This window comes from Podarcis bocagei (genome assembly GCF_964188305.1).
Source record: "Podarcis bocagei genome assembly, chromosome: 10".
Classification (NCBI taxonomy): Eukaryota; Metazoa; Chordata; class Lepidosauria; order Squamata; family Lacertidae; genus Podarcis; species Podarcis bocagei.
In genome coordinates this window covers 27,627,381-27,649,475 of record NC_138135.1, presented here as the reverse complement: position 1 = coordinate 27,649,475, position 22,095 = coordinate 27,627,381, and the positions used below count along the sequence as shown (strand labels likewise).

The window sequence follows — 22,095 nt, the reverse complement described above, 5'->3', positions numbered from 1 at the left end:
GTCAACATAAATACTGCCAGTACCATTGAAACTGTGCAGTGGCAGTATGGAACGCAATTTATTCTTTTGACAGCTGAGCTGCAATTATTTCAGAATAATTCTAGTCCTGACAATTTACTTAATTACCCTACTCGTGTGTGTGTGTGTGTGTGTGTGTGTGTGTGTGTGTAAATTCTACAGCTGAACATACAAATAGGCCTTGGATTTGCGTTGTTGATTCTGTTGTCAGTGGCCATTTCCTACCACCAGGTAGCTCTAGTTTTGAGCCCCATCATTACCACACCCACCTTTCAAAAAGAAAGAAAAAAGAATCAGTATTCAGCTTGAAGAGGTTCCACAGAAAATGAATGGAAACCATGACACTATAGTATCTTCCTTTAAAAATATATATTTGGATTCCCTTTTATTACACTTCCTGAATAAGTTTGTACAAAACCAGCGCATCCCAAATTCTAAATCCACTGTTATTTAGGAGGATGTGTGGGAGAATCCCAGCTACATGTTGTACACAACTTTGATGCTGTATACAGTCGCATATGAAGTTCTTTATGCCAGAAGGCAAGGTCCTTAGGTTCAAAGTGAAGCCATTACTTACAGGTTCACATTTATTTTCTCTAAAAGATGCAGGAATGTTTCCTTTCCAAAATGTATGTCTGTACAGATAAGACCTCAGATAAGAGGTCAGCAAACTTTTTCAGCAGGGGGCTGGTCCACTGTCCCTCAGACCTTGTGGGGGGCCAGACTATATTTTTTTTGGGGGGATGAATGAATTCCTATGCCCCACAAATAACCCAGAGATGCATTTTAAATAAAAGGACACATTCTACTCATGTAAAAACACACTGGTTCCCAGACCATCAGGGGCCCTTATTTAGAAGGCGATTGGGCCAGATCCAGTCCCCGGGCCTTAGTTTGCCTACCCATGGTTCAGATTATAGACTGCATAAAACCAATTAAAAAAACCAAACTACCCCCTTTTAAAATTAGTTCATAAAGTGGCATAGAAGGAAGAGTCATCAGTATGTCACTAGCCAATAGATGTTTGGGACACTCATGAAGCGAGGAACCTAGAAAAATACCATTGGTTCACCAAGCTGAGTATAGCCTACGCAACAGGGAACCTGTGGTCCTCCATGTGTTGTGGTATTTCAGCTCCTATCCACCCCAGTCAGCTTGGCCAACAGTCAGGGCTGATGGGAGATGTAGTTCAGCAACATTTGAAGGGCCACAAGTTCCTAATCACTTGTCTACATTGGCTGGCAGTAGTTCTCCATGGTGTAAAACTGAGCCTTACCTGGAAATGCCAGAGATTTAACCTGGGACTTTATTATGACTTTATCATGTGCTCTGCCACTGAGCTACTGCTTTTCTTCCAGCACCCCACCCTCCGCATGCATTTAGCTTGACATCCCATTCTCCCCCTAATAAAGGCACACTGTTTGGTAATGCCGTTTCTCCACAGACGTCATACTACACGCAGAAAGACATCTGGATCCCCCCCACAACTGAACAACTGTGCATTTATTGCACAATAAAAAAACATCGTCTGGAAAATCCCTTAGAGTAATATCAATTAATTCCTCTCCTGTTGGACGCCTGCTGCTCTGACAGGCAGTAATTAGACATACTGCTATAATTTTGCAGGTTGCTTCTGGAAGCAGAATGAAATAACTAGGGGTTGGCATTGTACATCAGGCTGTTTCTATTAACTCTCTGTTCTGTTTCTTTACGCTTGATGAGCTTTTACACATGAGCAATCAGTGCCTTCAACTATACTGATTAAGATTATGAGCTGCTTGTGTTTACTGTTTGTAGTTTCATCAGGCTCCAGAGATGGGCACAGTAGGTAGGCCACTTTTTATCTGTTTTTATAGAGTCACACACTGCAGTTTCACTCATTAATAATCACATTCTGCATGGAAAAGAGAAAGCATTTAAGGTGGATTATCATAAATATGAACACTGTTCAATATGAGTTAAGTAACTGTATTCTAATATACACACACAGAGAGAGAATATTCATGCATTACAGCTGTTGTTAAACAGGAGTCATTTTGATTACTGCAGTGCAGGGTTCCCCAACGCAGTACATGTGGGCACCAATATGCCTGCCAGCACTTCCTATGGCACCCACAACAAGCTCTCAGTAAATATTCCTTCAAAAATCAACTATGTATGAGAGACTGCTGTTCCTCCTCAGTTCTTGTTTTCACTGTATCAGATTCTCATACATTTTCCCATGGCAGCCATTTTGCCTTATACCACACACACACCCTAACAGCAGCCATTTTGCTACTAGCACCTATGGCACCTCTTCAACATTCCAAGTGTGCCCATTGGCCCCAAAAGGGTGGCGGTCACAGCTGTATATCATGGTATTTACATGGCCAGAAGAAAATGGAAGAGTCATAGGAAGAACTTCCTGACAGTAAGAGCTGTTTGACAGTGGAATTTGCTTCCAAGGAGTGTGGTGGAGTCTCCTACTTTGGAGGTCTTTAAGCAGAGGCTTGACAACCATATGTCAGGAGTGCTCTGATGGTGTTTCCTGCTTGGCAGGGGGTTGGACTCGATGGCCCTTGTGGTCTATTCCAACTCTATGATTCTATGATTCATAGGAGGACACCAAGTATAAAGCCAGCTGCTACTTACATTACTCCATTTCCGGTTTCATATTTTTCTTAGCAAACATAGTAAGCTTCTGATACTCATTCTTTTACTGTGGTATTCTTCTACAGGGGGTCAAGTAGAGTATAACTCTGCTAATTCAAGTGCATCTAGCCTTTTCAGTGTCACGAACTATCTTTACAATATGAGCAATCTGGGTAGGCAAGAACTACCCAGATCTTGCCACCAACTTATCCTGTCCCGTCCCAATGAACGAAGCCCTACTATAGGGCATGAATTGCTGCTTCTTTTTTAGCTCTTAGCTCAATTCCCAGTCTGATTCTGGTCCTCCATATCCAAATCCCTAGGCTCTGTCACTTTTTGAAGCCCACACAGAAGCAAAAGTGAACCTGGATATTGGTGACTATTGATACTGGTATGTGACACTTAATCTTAGGTACCGTATTTTTTGCTCTATAAGACTCACTTTTTCCCTCCTGAAAAGTAAGGGGAAATGTGTGTGTGTGTTATGGAGTGAATGCAGGCTGCGCAGCTATGCCAGAAGCCACAACAGCAAGAGGGATCGCTGCTTTCGCTGCGCAGTGATCCCTCTTGTTGTTCTGGCTTCTGAGATTCAGAATATTTTTTTTTCTTGTTTTCCTCCTCCAAAAGCTAGGTGTGTCTTATGATCTGGTGCGTATTATAGAGCGGAAAATACGGTAAGTCCCACTGAACATTATATGATTTGCTTCTAAGTAGAATTACACAGAATTGTACTGTAGGTCTTCCATCTTCTGATTACTCAGTACTCTCAGTTGAACAGGTGTACAGTTTCCATCTCACAACTTCCATTTAGAAGTACTATGTATAAGTTTATGTCATTGAGCATGGAAGTCCCATTTGCACTGGCTGACTCTCCCATGCAAACTACAAATGCAATTCTACATTGATTAACGATGAACATGCTTTGTGTAAAACCGTCCAAAGCTCCAAGTCCCTTAGTCAATTTTATCATGGAATTAAAGAGCTATTATTCCTGAAAGTTGGAGCCCTGATTTTTTTCTATCACAGATCTATGAAGCAGAGCTCTCTGTCTCACTAAGCACTAGGTTTAGCAGCCAGCAGTTGGAGGGTGAACAACTGGGATTTAAGACAGCTGAGGCAAAGCAAGCATGTGTGATTGCTAGTTGTAACTGAATGTGGTTAAACTTTGTTGAAATCAATACATCTCAGCACATCAACCCTGAAATAACAAAGCATCAAACGGCTTCAGTTACGACCCACAATTCTTGGATCTATTTATCAATTCCGTCAGATGGATGGACAGACAATGCCTTTAAGCAAGGCAGCCTGCCAGCAATTTGGCTCCTTATTGAGCAGAAAGACACATTTTGAAAAAGAAGGTAGAAAAAGTGAAATCACAATGAACCAGGAAAAGAAAGAGAGTGCAGGCCATTGAGATTAGCGAAGTCGCAACACAAAAACATTTAGAGGAGAGGTGAATAATCTTTGGCCCTCCAGATGTCTCTGGATTCGAACTCCCACTGGCCCCAACAAACATGGCCTGTGGACAAGGATGACAGTTTCTATAGTTCCCATTATCCCTGTCTTTCAGTGAACATGTACAAGTCAAGGACACAACCTGTTCCTGTAATGCTACACCTCCCATGGATGTTCACTGAATGCCAAAAGAACATATGAAAAGTGCTCCTCTCTGAACTGTTATGCCAACTCTCTGCACTAGCACTTGATCCAATGATGCCATTTATGTGAAGACTTTCTCTTTGACTTCAATGCTGGGGGTAGTTCAACAGGCACAAAGGGAAGAGTTGCACTGAAGTTGCTGTTGGAGCCATTGTGTGGGTAGAAACTGCATGCGTATATCAAGTTAACTGTGTGACATGAAGCAGGAAAGCAGGAGAAGATGCACTCACTAGACCAACCTTAGCTATGGCTTAGTTGTGGTTAGCAGAAACCAACCAACTTCAAACCATTGTTTCTTATGAAGCCTGTTTCCACTAAGTATACTTAAGTTAACCAGAGTTTAGTAACACTAAACTGTGTTTAATGTAAAATGGAAGTTTTTCTTAGCCTTCCCAGATGACCAAGGAGGGAGGACTCTGTTAAGCCTCAAACTCATCCTAGTAACACTAAACCATGGACTTAGGTTATGAATGAACTGGGCCAATAACTTAGCAACAAACCTAAGAGAATCATTAAAAAAAAAAATCCAAATACAGTGGTACCTCAGATTACAGATGCTTCAGGTTACAGACTCCACTAACCCGGAAGTAGTACCTCGGGTTAAGAACTTTACCTCAGGATAAAAACAGATATTACGCAGCGGCAGTGCAGCAGCAGCAGCGGGAGGCCCCATTAGCTAAAGTGGTACCTCAGGTTAAGAACAGTTTCAGGTTAAGAACGGACCTCCAGAACGAATTAAGTTCTTAACCCGAGGTACCACTGTACATCAAAAGGATGTTTACATTGGTATGCAAAGGTAGCATCCATACTATCCAATTAGGATCCTTCCTGCATAGGAAAACAGGATCAAGACCATTCTTGGAGAAGGGTAGTAATTTTCTTTCCTATTACCCTGCCAAGTCTTGTCACTAATTGCTTATGATTTGGTTCTGTTTTCAACTGCAATGAAAGGATCAGTGACACCCACAGATGTGCTGAAGCCTCAAATATGTTGTTGGCAAATTTTGAACCTTGGTTGACTTAAGCTCTGTGGGCTGGTTGGTAATTAACTTATTTTTAGCCCAACGCATCCCTACAAGGCCACACAAATTACAAGATGCTGTAGTGTGTTGCTTTTCTAAGAATACACTTTGCAAATACAAGGAGAAGTTTGGTTCTTTCATCCAGTTAATCCTGACTTCTGTCTAACGCTACCAGCGGGAGACCCTTCATTGACCCTTCCTCCTGCCAGCCACAGCTGGGAGGGAGATGGAATACAGTAGCTGTCTCGGTGTTGCATTCTGATGTGGGTAACTTTCCCCATATACCAAGTGAGTGTGTTCAACCTATAAATAGATTTTAAATATTCAATTCCATGCATGATATATCTGTAGGTAGACAGGGGGAATACAACATGGCAACATCCAGTTCATATTAAACCAAACACTGGACACCATAAGGACCTGACATTAACACAATGTTAACATGCTTTTAGTGATGTTTTATCAAAGTTACTGTAATTTCCTATATTTTTATGAAAATTGTAGTCCATAAAAATATATGGGTGAGATTCAACTAATGAGCTCTGCACAAGGACATCTGCTTCTGCTATTGGCCTTTCCCTGCCTCCTCCCTCCATGTGCCACTCATGCTCCCCAAAATTTAATTCCTTCCTACATTTATCTAAATCGCCACAAAGAAATGCGGAACCAGCAGGGATGGGAAAATCTATTTTCTGGTCCATGTCATATCTGTTTATTTTTTACCCAAAATTCCAATCCACAACCCAATTATGTTGTCACAAAACTTGGAGAATATTTATTTATTTATTTATTTATTTATTTATTTATTTAGTAAGTGAAATTCCTGTCCCATCCTTCCAAAGGAACTTGAAATGTGAAAAGCAAAGTTGCCCAAGAAGTGCAGTAACAGCTGGAGCATCCCTAGGATCCAGGCATCCCCTTCCCTTCAGTATCTGCAACCTCCAGGGTTTAATAATGGGGTTACGCTGCTCCTGAAGGAGCAGGTTCATAGCTTGGGGGTACTCCTGGATCCTTTGCTGTCGCTTGAGGCCTAGGTGGCCTCGGTGGTCCAGAGTGCCTTCCATCAGCTTCGGCTGGTGGCCCAGCTATGCCCCTATCTGGATAGGGATCACCTAACTACTGTTGTCTATGCTCTGGTAATCTCAAGGTTAGATTACTGCAATGCATTGTACATAGGGCTGCCTCTGAAGACGATTCAGAAACTTCAGCTGCTGCAGAATTCGGTGGCCAGGTTGCTCACCGGAACTAGACGGTTTGAGCATATTACACTGATCCTGGTCCAACTGCACTGGCTACCAATTAGTTTCCAGGCCCAATTCAAAGGGCTGGTTTTGACCTATAAAGCCCTAAACGTCTCAGGACCACAATACCTTAAGGACCGCCTCTTCCCATATGAACCTACCCGGACCCTGAGATCATCTTCTGAGGCCCTTCTTCGTGTGCCTCCTCCTTGAGAGGTCAGGAGGGTGGCAACACAAGAGCGGGGCCTTCTCTGCAGTGGCTCCCCGTCTGTGGAATGCTCTCCCCAGGGAAGTTCGTCTGGCGCCTTCGATATACATCTTTAGGCGCCAGGCAAATACATTCCTCTTCAACCAGGCCTTTGCCTGACCTGACATCCTATACCCTTTTTAAAATGCTGGCTCTCTTTTTTTGGGGGGGTGTAATCTGGTTTTTGTTTTGATTTTATGTAAGTGATTTTTAATGTGAACCACCCCGAGACCTTCAGGTATAGGGTGATATAGAAATAAAATAAATCATAATAAGGGTATTCAAACCCTATTTGGGCATTCTGCTCACATATAAAGCCTACACACAAGTAGGGAATGGACATGTTAAGCTCTTCCCCCTGTGTTGCTGTCTCCATCTGCTCCTGGAAGGTGATTGAGATAAGATCCTAAGAAAAAGCTCTGCAGCAGGATCAGGCCAATGCTCCACCTAGTCCAACATCCTGTTCTGAGAGTGGCCAACCAGATGCCTGTGGAAAGCCCACAAGGAAGACTTGAGTGCAACAACACACTCCCCACTTGCAGTTTCCAGCAACTGGTATCCAGAGGAGCGCTGCCTCCGACCGTGGAGGAAGGACAAAGCTATCATAGTGACGCAGGGCCTAAAGCTTCACACCCTTGTCACGACTCGCGTGTAGGATTTACATGTGAGCAGGCTTGTCCAAATAGGGCTTCAATGTAAATGAAGCGATTCCCCCCCTCCCCCCAAGCTTTAAAATGAAGGAAAGCAATAAACTATTTTTACACATTCTTCCCAGGGGCAAAATATTGCTTGGAAAACACAGTGCCCTGGCACAAACAACTTTGAGGAATGATTTCTGGATGCCACACAACAAATGATTTGGTGCCCCCAAGAACCCATCTGTTAACAATGGAAGAAGTCATACTTTCAATAACCACCAGGGATACTGTAAAGGTTTACAAGATGTATAGCACTTTGAGTTTTTAGGGCCCCTTTGCAGGACCAACAGAACCAAGGGAGAAAGTCCTGACCTATAAGACTTCAGACTGCAGGGGCTCAATCCTTGGTAGTTTCCCCCTATGGAAATAACTTCCATAGGGAAAGTATAATATAAAAATATAAAATAAATATTTAAATATGAAGTTGCCATGCCATAGAGAAGTGTTCAATAAACACACAAGACATAACCGGCTGTACGTTTGAAAAAATAATATATACTATTCATTGTATTGAATTGTAGATTTCAACAGAAGTGGCTCATAAAGTTCAGCGAAAAATGTAGAAGACCCAGTGGATCAGTTCATTCTCTAATCAGTTTATGCATGAGGTCCATATATGTGAAACTGTCTATTCCACCTGTCTGTTCATAGAGTTCACCCCTGATGACACACTAATTTTCTACATGCAGGGATTTTGCTTTGTTTTAAATTTTGACGGACATTATTCAAACAGCTTTACCGCTTGCTCCTGTTAATCACATAAAGAAGACTTTGGGTTGGGGTGGGGGAGATTTCCCAAATGATCTTTCATGCCATAAACTGCATGACTTCGCATGCAATTAATGCATAGTTCTTCTTAACAATACTTGATATCTATACAGACAGTTTTCCTTGTTTCCCAAAACTTATCTTCATATGCACGAGAGGGGGCAAGGAGTTATTGCTACTGCTTGCCCTTCTCCAGCTTTTAAAAAATGCATCTCCTTGGCCATGTCAAGGCTAGAATGAGGAGACATTCTAGATAATTGGAAGGGAAGCAGCTGCAGTTCATTGGTATGCTGACCTGTCCCCAAATCCTACTTCCCATTGCTGAAGCCTCTTTCCTTCCTCCTCGCTGTACCCTTGGCTAAAAATCATGGTGAAAGAGGAGAGGCAGAGATAGGGCAAAGGAGTGGATTCAGTTAGGTGGCTGCCCAACGCATTGCAACCACTCTTCCTCTTCCAAGCACAAGTGCTCATGCGGCAACAGCAAGCTGGAAAGTACAGCCTGCATGAGAGGGTCTAGCTGAGCAGGAAGATCTGCATGGCGCTCCCCAGATGATGCCAGACTCAAACACCACCTGTCATTTAATGACAAAGTGCTGGCAAAAATCAACTAAGTTTTTCTGCAAATTGTGGAAGAACTGTATTAAACCGCACAACTGAGGCAACAACAGGGCCATTCAAGGCGGCAGCCTATGATCACCTCACTTCACCTCCACCCAGTAGCTCTCTTGCTATTTTCACTCCTCTGAAGTGATCTGTGAATGTCAACAGGGCAGTGTCTGCTGGAATATTGCTCTGCCATGCCCTTCATGCATAGACATATACTGTGCCATCTCTATCCAAAAAGGCGGATGGATGTTAGGCTGAGTCAATCTCTCTTCTTCTTCTTCTTCTTCTTCTTCTTCTTCTTCTTCTTCTTCTTCTTCTTCTTCCTCCTCCTCCTCATCCTCCTCCTCCTCTCCCCCCACACTTGCTCCTTCTCCAACTCTCACCCCTTCCTTTAATGCACTACGAACAGAAGATGCCAGTGTACTGGTGGAAATTCTTGATGTGTGAAAAGCGTCATCTGCTTAGTTCAACAGTGGCTGTGAGAAATTCTGGCCTTATTCAAACATTGACTCTGTGCTTGGCTCCCTCAAAGAAGAAGACGCTGAAGGAATTCTAATGCAGAGGGCTTGGTAAAGATGAGGGATGAGGAATGAATTTGATTCAGTTCGCATCTAAGTGTGAACCTACCCAATTTGCACTTTCCGGAACAAGACGTGAACCAAAGCACAGGCATCCACCAAAATTTGCACTTTTCCGAATTGTGCAATGCAGTTCCTCAGACAAATAGTGTGTGCATAAGTGCATATACTTAGGGTGTATATTGCATTATGAAAAATATGCTTTGCAAACAAGGCATATAATAGGCATACAATTGCATACAAAAAAAGTGTCTATTGGGAGAAATTAAAACAAAACTGCTGATGAATTTTCATGAGGTCTTTTTTAAAAATCGCAAACTGATGAGGAAACATTAAGAACCATCCTTAAGATTGGAAAATTAGAAACTGGGAGAAATTGAAATTGACATATAGTAGTCACCTGTCCCTGGTCAAGATATACCTGGAAAGGAGGAAAAGAAGGAAGCCATATAGCAGAGAACTGTGTTCCCTACTTGTAGCAGGTCAGGAAGCTTCTGCATCTACCCAGCTTGCAAAGAGACTGGAATTAAGGCCTTTTTAATGTGTTTGTATGTTCTTATCTCCCTTCATGACCTTTGGCAATGGGAACAGAAAAGTCACAAGCACATATTGAATGTTTCCCAGCAAACCCCAGAGGCGATAAGTCAGAGCGGTTAAAGCTTACTTTCCTCACCAGTCATTCCCTGAAAGCGTTCTAAGGTTTTATTATTTCCCCTTTTGGCAGGCTTACTTTCTTCCTGTTGAAAGTTTTATGTACACTTTCCAGTGAGCAACACAGAGCCCAACTTGCTCGTGTCAATAAATGCTGTTGCCCTAACTTCCTCGGACTCCGAGTAAAAATGGAAACTAAGCTGAGTTCATTTTAGAAGCAGAAAGCAAGGCAAAGGCATATTGAGAACAATTTTGACATTCTCATGTCACAGCCAACACGTATCTCTCAAATGTCACCAGCCCCCTCTAAAAATTCCTGCTTAATCAGTGGGAACCCATTTTGCAAGCCCCACAGTCATTCCTTCCATCACCAAGTAGCATTTGAAATATTTAGTGGCTTGTTAAATCTAATGAGTGAGATTTATTAAGAGTCACTTCCCTTAATAGCTGCCCGCGTTTCACAAAATGTTATTCATTAAGGTATAAATATGAAATAGGCAGCTGTTAAACCTTAATAACTATGTTTAATAGCTGGGCTGGCATTTCCCACCCTCTGCAATGGCAATACTTCCTCTCCACTGCTAGCAGGAAATGCTACTCTCCAAGGTATCATTAACTTATTTAAAATATTTTTACCCCCTGTTTAATCTGAAGATATCAGGGAGGCAATAATAGTTCGATAAAATAACAAAATACATCAATAAATATCAAATCACAGAATGAACCTCTTTCTCAGCAGGGTATCATCAACAATATCAGAAAACCCATGTTTCATCCCCTAAATCACAACTGATGGCTACATGTCAGCGAACAAAGGCTTCAGACATACTTTAAAAATGGATTCCTACAGTAACATTTCAAAACATACTGGAAACAGGAATCTCCTCATGGTGAAACAAAGCCAGCCATGTTTTCTGGGTTCCCTCTCCATTTGAACTGGGTTCCCTCTCCCTCTCTCATTAATCATGAGAGCCAGTGTGATGTAATGGCTAAAAGGTAAAGGGGCCCCTGACCGTTAGGTCCAGTCGTGGCCGACTCTGGGGTTGCGGTGCTCATCTCACTTTATTGGCCGAGGGAGCTGGCGTACAGCTTCTGGGCCATGTGGCCAGCATGACTAAGCCGCTTCTGGTGAACCAGAGCAGCGCATGGAAACGCTGTTCACCTTCCCGCCGGAGTGGTACCTATTTATCTACTTGCACTTTGACGTGCTTTCGAACTGCTAGGTTGGCAGGAGCAGGGACTGAGCAACGGGAGCTCACCCCGTCGCGGGGATTCGAACCGCCGACCTTCTGTTCGGCAAGTCCTAGGCTCTGTGGTTTAACCCACAGTGCCACCCGTGTCCCTTGATGTAATGGCTAGAGGGCTGGATTAAGATCAGAACCCTCACTGGGTGACCTTGGGCTAGTCACTGCCTCTCAGTCTAACCTACCTTACAAGGGTAGTGCTCAAACATTGCTGGGGTGGGGGGAGCTGTTAAACTGACTTCTGACTCTCAAGAACCCCAACCAGTAATTAGCCAGCATAGGATGAATGGGTGAAAGGCTAGAGCTTTTTAAGAGGCTGCAAGTCTCCAGGATTATTATTAGTATTTCTTTGGGCCACACATATCTGCAACATTTTGGCTACCTGCAATTGCTTCCAAACAATATCTGGAAAGGGGGAAAGAAAAGCAACATTAAAAGTCTTAAGGTGTTCCACAGTGTGTGCGCCTATGCGTTGTCTCTTCTCTATTTCCCTATCCACAGGAGATGAGAATTCACTAGAGATCTCAGATAAGCGAAATAACTTTGCGAGGAAAGTGCGCAGCTTCTCTGCCGCCTTAATGCACTCCACCAGGAAGCAAGACTATTCATCAGGAAAATAACGGAACAGCGTGTGTGGGATGTGTGAAGAACTGAAACTACAGGACTAGGACGCTTACCTGGGTTGGATTGTACAGTTCCTGCAGTGGGCTCCTCGACCCCTTCCGGCAGCAGATGTCCATTCCAAATGGATTCCTACGTATTACTGGCAGGAAATAAAGGAAAATTAGTCAGGTTTCTCAAATATTAAATGATTCTTAAAGCATAAATTAAAACAATTAACACATTTCAGAAATGAGGCTGGATTTCTTAAAAAATGGTAATGAAAGAATGAACCATAAGAGTTGGTCTGATGGGGTGGGTAGGGTTCAGCTAACTAAACATAGCATTATTATAATTTGATTAAAACACCTTCTTGTTCCAAAATGCAGCAGGCAGATTACTGGATAGGGTTCCGTTTATAACCCCCCATTTTAAAACAACGGCATTGGTTGCAGTTCCATTCACAGTGCTAAAGTCCTAGACAACTTTGCTCCTCCAAATCTGAAAGATCACCTCTTTTCCTACAGACCGCAGCGGGTCCTAAGACCAGCTTTTGGTAGTCTCACCACTCTCAGAAGATTTGGCACAGGTGGCAAGGAAGAGGGCTTTCTCTGTGGCACCCTAAATTGTGGAACTCCCGCCCTACAGAGATGTGCCTGACATCTTCACTATCCAGCTTTCATCACTGAAGGGCTCACCTCCTACCCTGGCCTTTGACAAGTGGAATACATACTTTTAGAACCCTATACTTGTGGTTGTAATTTTTTAAAGAAACTGCTTTAATGTTATATTTTAAATTGTAACACACCTGGGGACCTTGGGGTGAAAAGGAGGTAATAAATCAGAACAAAGTAAAATAATTATAATATATTTAATACACTGCCAATAGTTTTTTGTTTTTTAAAGCAGGCTTCGTGTTGATATATACATCTTTCCCAAAGAGAAACAATGAACAACATAATTGCATAGGTATTGGGATCAGCTGACTGTCACATAAGTGATTCTTATAGAATAGATTCAATTTGTAAAACACACTGAACTTTACCCAAGAATCTTCAGTCACTTGAAACGCAAGTTTCAGCTTTTAAATGCCGACCATCTTACAAGGAAGTGTTACCAGCGAAACTGCTAGTGTGAAGTAGGAAAACAGTAACCAGCTTCTATTCGATTATTTTTCTCATTCTCAGACATTTTTATCTAGGCTAACTTGTCACAAGCAAGTGGAAACTGCAAACACCTTCTTATCACCTCATTCACTTGCCAGAGCAAGGAGAATCCATCAATCACTCTGGTGCTCTGGAAGATGACGTCATCACTCCTAGCCTTTAAAAAGTCCCAGAGACACGGCACCGTGAATCAAAACCAAAGGACCTACGCAACACAACAAGAGCTGAGCTGGTGCATTTCTTTCTTTGTTTTTATAGGGCTTTTAGCGTAGTTTTACCATCTTTAGCTTCTTATACAGTGGTACCTCGCAAGACGAATGCCTCGCAAGACAAAAAACTTGCTAGACGAAAGGGTTTTTGGTTTTTTGAGCTGCTTCGCAAGACGATTTTCCCTATGGGCTTGCTTCGCAAGACGGAAACGTCTTGCAAGTTTGTTTCCTTTTTCTTAACACCGTTAATACAGTTGCGACTTGACTTCAAGGAGCAACTCATAGAACGCGGTGTGGTAGCCTTTTTTGAGGTTTTTAAAGACTTTGGTGATTTCTGAAGCTTTTCCAAAACTTTCCCGACACCGTGCTTCGCAAGACGAAAAAAATCGCAAGACGACAAAACTCACGGAACGAATTAATTTCGTCTTGCGAGGCACCACTGTATCTTCTAAAGAACACTTGCAAATTGTTCCCAATTGTTTACCTAAAAGTAAATATTCCATCAGGCTGCAGCACTGGGAGGGATGAGAAGCAGGCCAACTGTCTCAGCAATATTGAGAAACAAGCACCACACCCTCAACTGTTTCCACCCCAGATGGTCATCGTAAGACATCCGTGGGTGCAGGATAGTTGGATCGACTCTGCCGTCACGCCCACTCTCTGCTGTGCTCCATAGGCCTCCCCTCTCAGAAACAGGCAACAACACTCAGTGTTTGGAAGGAGGTGAGAAACGCCACACTTCCAACTGCTACTGCTTTAAAGCCTTGATGGTGAACATAATAACAGGGCAGGCTCACGTAGCAGGAGAAGACGGTCCTTGAGACATTCAGATCCTGACCTTTAAAGGGCTTTAAAGGTTAGCGCCGGCTGCAGAAGCAATTACTTAAACAAATTGTGTCCTATCTAATGCTTATCATATTAAAATCTGTAAGAAAACTGCAAAACATCTCTGCAGAAGCGAAACAGAACATACATCTTTTTTTGTCTTGAAAGAAAAATAAATGTCTCTCTTTCTCTCCTAATCTAAATTGAAACATTAAAAAGGTAATTATCTACTGAAGGGACCTGCTGCTTTCCCCTCAAAGCAATGAGAAACTCCACAGTCTTGGAGGTAATCTTGAATAGTTCTAGTAAACAAACACACTAAATGATTTGATTTTCCTTCACCATTTAAAGTACTGGAGATTACCGTGGGCTGCAATTTTAATTAACTTCTGAGGATTTTTAGTCAAACAGCTCAATAGAGCAATTGCTTAAAATATTGAATGTTAAACACATGTAGGATACCAATTGATCTTCTGCATGCACAGATACAGGTATTTGGAGGAGGAGGAGGAGGAGGAGGAGGAGGAGGAGGAGGAGGAGGAGGAAGAAGAAGAAGAAGAAGAAGAAGAAGAAGAAGAAGAAGAAGAAGAAGAAGAAGAAGAAGAAAGTTTTCCTCAAGAAAACATTGCATAACATCTTCAGGCTATGCCAGACTTGAGCTCCTACACAAGTGTTAATTTGGAGCTTAAGACAGGGCTGAGTTTAAATGCCTTCCCTGACAGCACCACACTTTCTGCCTGCTGCAAAGCTGGATGGGGAATGTTTTGTGTCAGCAGGACAAATAGAGGAGACAGCAATTATGCTTCCCCTACCATCAGGCTCCAGGGTGAGCGCATGGAGCACTGGGCTTCAGCATAACCCCATGTCATCATTGCCATTAAGCCCATCAGCATGGGGGTCAATGAGCAATAAACAAGCCAAAGCAAAAGAAAAGGTGAGCCAGGAGGCAGTTTCACAAAAACTTTCATTCTCTTGTGCACAGCCATTCCACGCTAGAGTTGGCCAGTTCAGATGGAGCAATGAAAATGGTTTCCTATCCTGGCTTGCAGAGCAGACACAAACCATACTTCGCCTGCTCCGATTAAGCAGCAAACTATGATGTGCCTCCACTCAGGACCAGATGAATGGAGCACATGAGTCTATGGCTTCTCCACTTGTTCACAAAACACCAAACCATCGTTCGGTATTATGCCTGAACTGTCTCTCATAAACCAAGGCAAGAAATAAGCAGAGCTCGAGCGTCACTCTTGGCAACATCACAAGAATGTAGTAACAGGGAGCTTACACGTTTTGAGGCTGGGCTTCAAATAAAGGAATAGATGTTCCCAAGTTTTGTATTATGTGGGGGAAGGGGAATTTTCTCCACTTTCTGCATAACGTGCATAATTCCATGCACTCATATTGCCTCTTACTTGCCTTTGCTGTAAACTAGGAAGATCAAAATGTAATAACCTTTCTTATAGGGGATTTGCTCTCCCCAACTTGTGGATAACGATGGGGATGGCAACTGGGGGAGGGCCAAGCTCATCCTCACTCCCGGATCGTGTGTTAAATCAGCAGTCCTGAATAGGGCTAGAGCTGTTTGCACATTAGGCAAGGACAGATGCTTAGAGATGCCAAGAAATGTGCTTCTTAGCAACAGCAAGTTTTTTATGCAAGGCTAGTTTGTGAATGCTATATAGCACAGTATACTGTTGAACAGTTGTTTATTTGGCTGACAAATGCACCTGTGCCAATGGCAAAGCAGTTTCTAAAAGAGCTTCTTGTCCTTTTCATCTGCTCAAGATAAGATAAGATAAGATAACACCCTGTGGTGTTATATTGACACACCAGCTCACTAAAGGGCAAGGCTGATTTGCCCTTGTAGTGCTTGGTAGTCTGATCTACCTGTGGTTTTCTTCAAACATTTTCAATGAAAACTTTTAATAAAGCTGAACTATAACTATAGTATAAGTTCCAAGCACACCTTGCATGCAAGAGATCAAGTCTTTGGCGGCTTGGCTAAGTCAAGACTAGAATTTGCTCTCTAGCTTTAAAAATATATTGAAGAGATGAGGGAACCTGTGGCCTGCCAGATGTTGCTGAACTGCAGCTCCCACCATTCCTGATTAGAGAGCCAGTGTGGTGTAGTGGTTAAGAGCGGTAGTCTCGTAATCTGGGGAACCGGGTTCACGTCTCCGCTCCTCCACATGCAGCTGCTGGGTGACCTTGGGGGGCTAGTCACACTTCTTTGAAGTCTCTCAGCCCCACTCACCTCACAGAGTGTTTGTTGTGGGGGAGGAAGGGAAAGGAGAATGTTAGCCGCTTTGAGACTCCTTAAAAGGGAGTGAAAGGCGGACCTCACCTGGAGTACTGTGTCCAGTTCTGGGCACCACAGATCAAGAAGGACACTGACAAACTGGAACGTGTCCAGAGGAGGGCAACCAAAATGGTCAAAGGCCTGGAAACGATGCCTTATGAGGAACGGCTAAGGGAGCTGGGCATGTTTAGCCTGGAGAAGAGGAGGTTAAGGGGTGATATGATAGCCATGTTCAAATATATAAAAGGATGTCATATAGAGGAGGGAGAAAGGTTGTTTTCTGCTGCTCCAGAGAAGCAGACACGGAGCAATGGATCCAAACTACAAGAAAGAAGATTCCACCTAAACATTAGGAAGAACTTCCTGACAGTAAGAGCTGTTCGACAGTGGAATTTGCTGCCAAGGAGTGTGGTGGAGTCTCCTTATTTGGAGGTCTTTAAGCAGAGGCTTGACAACCATATGTCAGGAGTGCTCTGATGGTGTTTCCTGCTTGGCAGGGGGTTGGACTCGATGGCCCTTGTGGTCTCTTCCAACTCTATGATTCTATGATTCTATGATATCAAATCCAAACCCCCCTTCTTCTTCTTCTTCTTCTTCTTCTTCTTCTTCTTCTTCTTCTTCTTCTTGTCTATGATGGTTGGGGCAGATGGGATTTGAAGTCCAACAACCTCTTGAATGCCACAAGGTCCCCATGCTCAGTACATAGGCTCAGTTGGTACATTATGGGTAAGGAAGGTTAGCTACAGTGATTGGCCAGCAAACTAGAATTCGAAATCATGTTTTAAAGCAGGTTTGCAAGCCATGGTTTGTGGGATGGTTTTGATTTCCAAGCTGACAAAACTGTTAATTTTGTCCATCACTCTGCACCTCAGAGATGGGAGTAAAGTTATTAAGCTGAATACTAAGAGAACAGAAGCAGAAAAGCACATCTAAACACTGTTTAGCCAACTGTACATTTGGAAACTCCAGTAGATGTTTGGGTTACAATTATGGACGGCATGTAGTTTGTTGTGAAGTTTGAAATGAGTCATAAAGTCTTGCTCTTTTATTGTACCCCTAAGAAATGATATGAAATTAAACCTAAACCTACAATACATGACCCATTCTGTTAGACAGATTTACTTTCAATGTGATGCTTATGAGGATTTCAGTACATTGATATTCCTTCCTTGAACCTGAAATCTGTGTCCAACCCTCAATGACATCAACTGAGCCAAAAATTGCACAGCCACAATGCCCAGCTGTGTTGGGCGAGCTGAAAGCCTATGCTTTACTTTGCTCCCCCTCCCCCTCCCCACAGCTCTTGCCAGCCACAACTACCTTTCATGTGCCACACTCCTAAGCCTTCCCCAAGAGCACTTCCTTCCATTCAATGTGAATGGGAAGTGTGCTATCTGGGGCCAACAAGCAACTAAAGGAGAAAGAAACTTGATCTACATCTTCGCCAAACAAAGTCACATTTGAAAACCAAGGGCCTCGAATAGGGATGGGGAACCTGTGGCCTTCCAAATGTTGTTGGACTCCAGTTCCCATAATCTCACTGAGAATGCTGGCTGGGACTGATGGGAGTTGGAGTCCAACAGCACCTGGAAGGCCACAGGTTCCCCATCCCTGACTTAGTGAAATATAGAGCTCTGAAGAACAGCAAAAGGACAAATCTGCTTTCCATCATGTGAAATTTCAAAGGGATAGGTACATTTAAGTGATGAGTTCATCAATAGCCTTTCAGCAGACTGGACAACAGGAGAATACCATGAAAAAATCCCAGCGTAGATTGTGGTTTCTACCAACATGGGTGCAGAAACAACAGTTTGACCTTTAGAATGCCAGAGTCTCAAACTCCCCATCGGTATTTCCATTGAAGCATAGCACATGTTCACATTTCCCAAATCTTTATGTGAATAGCAGCATCCGCTAGCTACTGGCTTTTTAATCTCCTTGGTAATGCTTTATTTACATTGTTTATGCTGTCATAATTACTCCTTGTTTGTATCATAAACATAAACAAATATTGGGAATTAGCTTAAATTAACTGCATCTCATCTTACTTTTCTAAGGATATGTTAATATTTAATTTTTCATTACACAGATGCAAAACAAAGTGACAAAGCATCCTAATATCTGGTTGCTTAAAACTCATATACATGTCAGTTGCTGATTGTATCTGTGCTGAAGATACCCATTTACATCTTGTTTGGGAGATGGCATACATCCTGCAGTATAGCATTAAGAATATGGAAAGAATAGGACTGAATCACAATCAATTGGGGGGACGGGACTGTAAATGGTAATAAAAAATTTAAGCCATTCAAGTCAATGCTTCTCTTAGCAGTGATTTCAATGCAAGTAACACGCAGTAGGTATTGGATCTGAAATCTAATGACAGTAGTTTAATAGGTTTAAGAGAACTGGATATAAGCTGGATATAGTTCCTTTTGCTTACCATTGTGTCCACATGCCATTTCTTTTACCTCAATGTTCCCTCTGCTGAAACACTTTTCACAGGCTTTCGAAACAATAAAAAACCTGTAAAACCTATTCATCTGAGGCAAATCACTGTAGCCACAAGCAACAATCCCTTTTTAAAGCCACATTTGACACTCACCAGCTGTGTGCTGCGGCGCCACCACTGCAGATGGCCAGAGGACAGTACTGCAGCTGCCATTTCAGCAGAGATCATGTGACCCAAGGGGCCAATGGGATTCTACTTGCTGCCTGCAGCCCAGATCGTCAGTTTGAACAATCCATCTCTCAGACACGGACTGAATTCCCCCTCCCTTTCCTCCCTGCTTGACTGCCTGCTTGCCTCAAAACAAACCACCAGCTCTGACACACAGCTTTCTTCCACAAAGCAACTTCATTTCCCCCTATGATTCATTAAGCGCTATTATTCTGGGACTCGCCAGACTTTGGGGTTTGTTACATGTAGTCTAAGACTTCAGTCTTCCTATTTATCCTCTGTCTGGAAACTAAGCATGCTAGGAATTTATTACTAAATATCTGTCTAGCAGATTGTAGTTTGTTTTCATTTCAAGTCAAGAACAAGATAGGAAGATCGAAATCTGAAGTGTGTTTTCATTACATTTTTTCTACAGGTGATATCTCTTGTTGGGCTCACATCTACTGTGATAAAGAGCATACAATCTTCTTTGAGATGCCCGTTCAAATTTCTAGCATGTCCTTGTACCTAAAAAAAATATATGTGTATGTGCACACTATTTACTCCATTGCCTTAAATGAAAAAAGAAAGGAAGTGGGATTGAATAATTGGTCTCTTCTGGTTCTTAGGACTCAAGAAACAGAAACTGTATCTGCTATGTATGCTAAAGTTACCTTTAAAAATCCATTGCTGGTACTGTATATTGGTTGGTACAATGCGCAGAGAGCATTCTCTCTCCCCACCATTCACTTCAGGCTCGTTCCATATTGCTTCTTACCAGTACCAAGTTATTTCTTAGCCAGAGGGAACCACAAAAATATAAGAAAGTACAGAAGTCATAACTTTGAAGGTGGGTTTCTTTCTGAATTATTATCTGGGTATTTCAGTACTCAGAAGTAGTGGGGAGGTTTGTATGAAGATTTATTTTATTTTTATTTTACAGGAGTAGCCGTGGGCAAGTCACCACCTCTGAAGCTAAGCTTTCCCTCCAGGGAGCTGTTAGGATATGTGGTATGAGGAACCCTAGAACACGGGAAGTGCTTGAGGAGATATTTAAGTGGAGGCTGAATGGGCAGCTGTCCAGGATGCTGTCACTGAAGATTCCTGTATGGAGCGAGAGCCCTGAAGGGACCCTAAGGTCCTTTCCATCTCTTAATATTCTAGGATTCTATGGATGGTGCACTAAAACTGAAATTTCTCTTTGCTGTGTGTGCTGATCAGAAAGCTCCAGGTTATTTTTGTAATGCATTTTATCACACCAAGAGCTGGTTCTCCCTACCTCTCCCAATTTTATCCTAACAAGAGCCCTGAAAGGAAGATCAGGCAGAGAGAGGAGAGAGAGAGAGAGAGAATGACTGACCTAAGCTTCCCCCCCTCATTTAATCCCCACAACAAGCCTGTGAGGTAGGTTAGGCTGAAAGGCGTCCTGACCAAGTAAGGCTTATGAACCCTGGTCTCCCAGGTCCTAGCCCAGGGATAGGCAACCTAAGGCCCGTGGGCCGGATGCGGCCCAATCGCCTTCTCAATCCGGCCCATGGACGGTCCAGGAATCAGTGTGTTTTTACATGAGTAGAATGTGTCCTTTTATTTGAAATGCATCTCTGGGAACCTGCACAAGCGATGCTGACACAAAACCCCACATATACTAAGTATAATAGAAACATCCCCACCCCACCCCACCCATCTTCCCACCCCCTTTCCCCTTCTTCTTCCTAATTTCTCAGCAAATGAAACTGATCCGTAAAAAATGTTACTTGGAGGGGGGGAAAGACATTGCACATACTTGGGTAAACTAAGAAAATCTTTAATAAAAATACATTTTTTAAAATGCATCTCTGGGTTATTTATTACCGTATTTTTTGCACCATAACACTCACTTTTTTCCTCCTAGAAAGTAAGGGGAAATGTCTGTGTGTGTTATGGAGGGAATGCCTACGGGTGGCATGCCTACGGATTTTCCTCCTCTAAAAACTACGTGCGTGTTATGGTCGGGTGCGTGTTAGAGAGCAAAAAATACGGTAGTTCATTTCCCCCCAAAAAATATAGTCCGGCCCACCACATGGTCTGAGGGACGGTTGACCAGGCCACGGCTGAAAAAAGGTTGCTGATCCCTGTCCTAGCCCAACACTCAAACCTCCACACCACACCAGCTATAGTGGAGAACTGTGTAGATAGTGTTTTAATATCAGAATAAGTCCAGAATAAGACCATTTGCTTTTTAAGGATCCCATCTCAGCCTCTGAAATTTGGTGGAAAACCAGGTCTTTGCTGTAATCATCCTTACAAAATAAATCAGTTTGTGGCCTGCCTGCCTGCTCTATCATGGAGCTTGCTCAAAAAGAGAAGGGAAGGAGGGCTTTAAACAGAATAGCTGCTTTGGTGACCTATAATTTAAAAGGCATCAATCCAGAAGTGTGGTTAGAATGTGAAAAGGTCACTTGCTGCCGCTGCAGCAGCTGCATCCTGGATCACAACATTTCAGGATCCCAGACAGATACGCAGCCTGAATCAAACTGCAAGTCACTCCTGACAGAGTTTTACTAGCACAAAATTAAAGCAGCACAGTGTCAGGCGTTCTCAGGAATTAAAAACTGGAATCGGCAGGGCAGGCCTGGCCCACCTCTTAGGTGTGGCAAAGCAGCCACCTCAGGCAGCAGAAGCCCCTGAGCTGCCCCCGCCCCCAGAGACAGTGCCAGAGAAACGGTGTAGGCATCATCACAGATTTCCAGTGAGATCTTGCCAAAATAATGTGAGATACTGCCAGAAATCGGCACCAATGCCAGCACGGCTTCTCTGCCAGTATGTGGTGTGGTGCTAGTGATGGCAAAGGCAGGCAGTGAAGCGGAGGTGATGGGATGGGCAGCATGGCAGAGCAGGGTAGCACTTCCTGTTTGGCCTGGGGAAGGGATAGAAAGCACATCCTTTGCATGCAAAAGGACTATATGGTCGCTTCAAACTACTCTCAGCCTTCAGA

The 22,095-nt window shown here is 43.1% G+C and overlaps 1 protein-coding gene across 10 annotated transcripts in view; it reads right to left on the bottom strand.

Annotated features, from left to right (window-relative positions):
* The window catches only part of CHST11 (carbohydrate sulfotransferase 11), a 235,158-nt gene that overhangs the window by 109,364 nt on the left and 103,699 nt on the right, over nucleotides 1–22,095 (bottom strand). For 8 of the 10 annotated variants that reach the window (XM_081211315.1, XM_081211323.1, XM_081211324.1 and 5 more), the window contains one exon: nucleotides 12,041–12,126. In XM_081211315.1, the coding sequence (XP_081067441.1) occupies nucleotides 12,041–12,126 (86 nt within the window). Of the gene's footprint in view, nucleotides 1–12,040; nucleotides 12,127–13,211; nucleotides 13,231–19,067; nucleotides 19,157–22,095 lie in introns of those variants that run through there. The other 2 variants (XM_081211325.1, XM_081211317.1) reach the window with 2 other exon arrangements.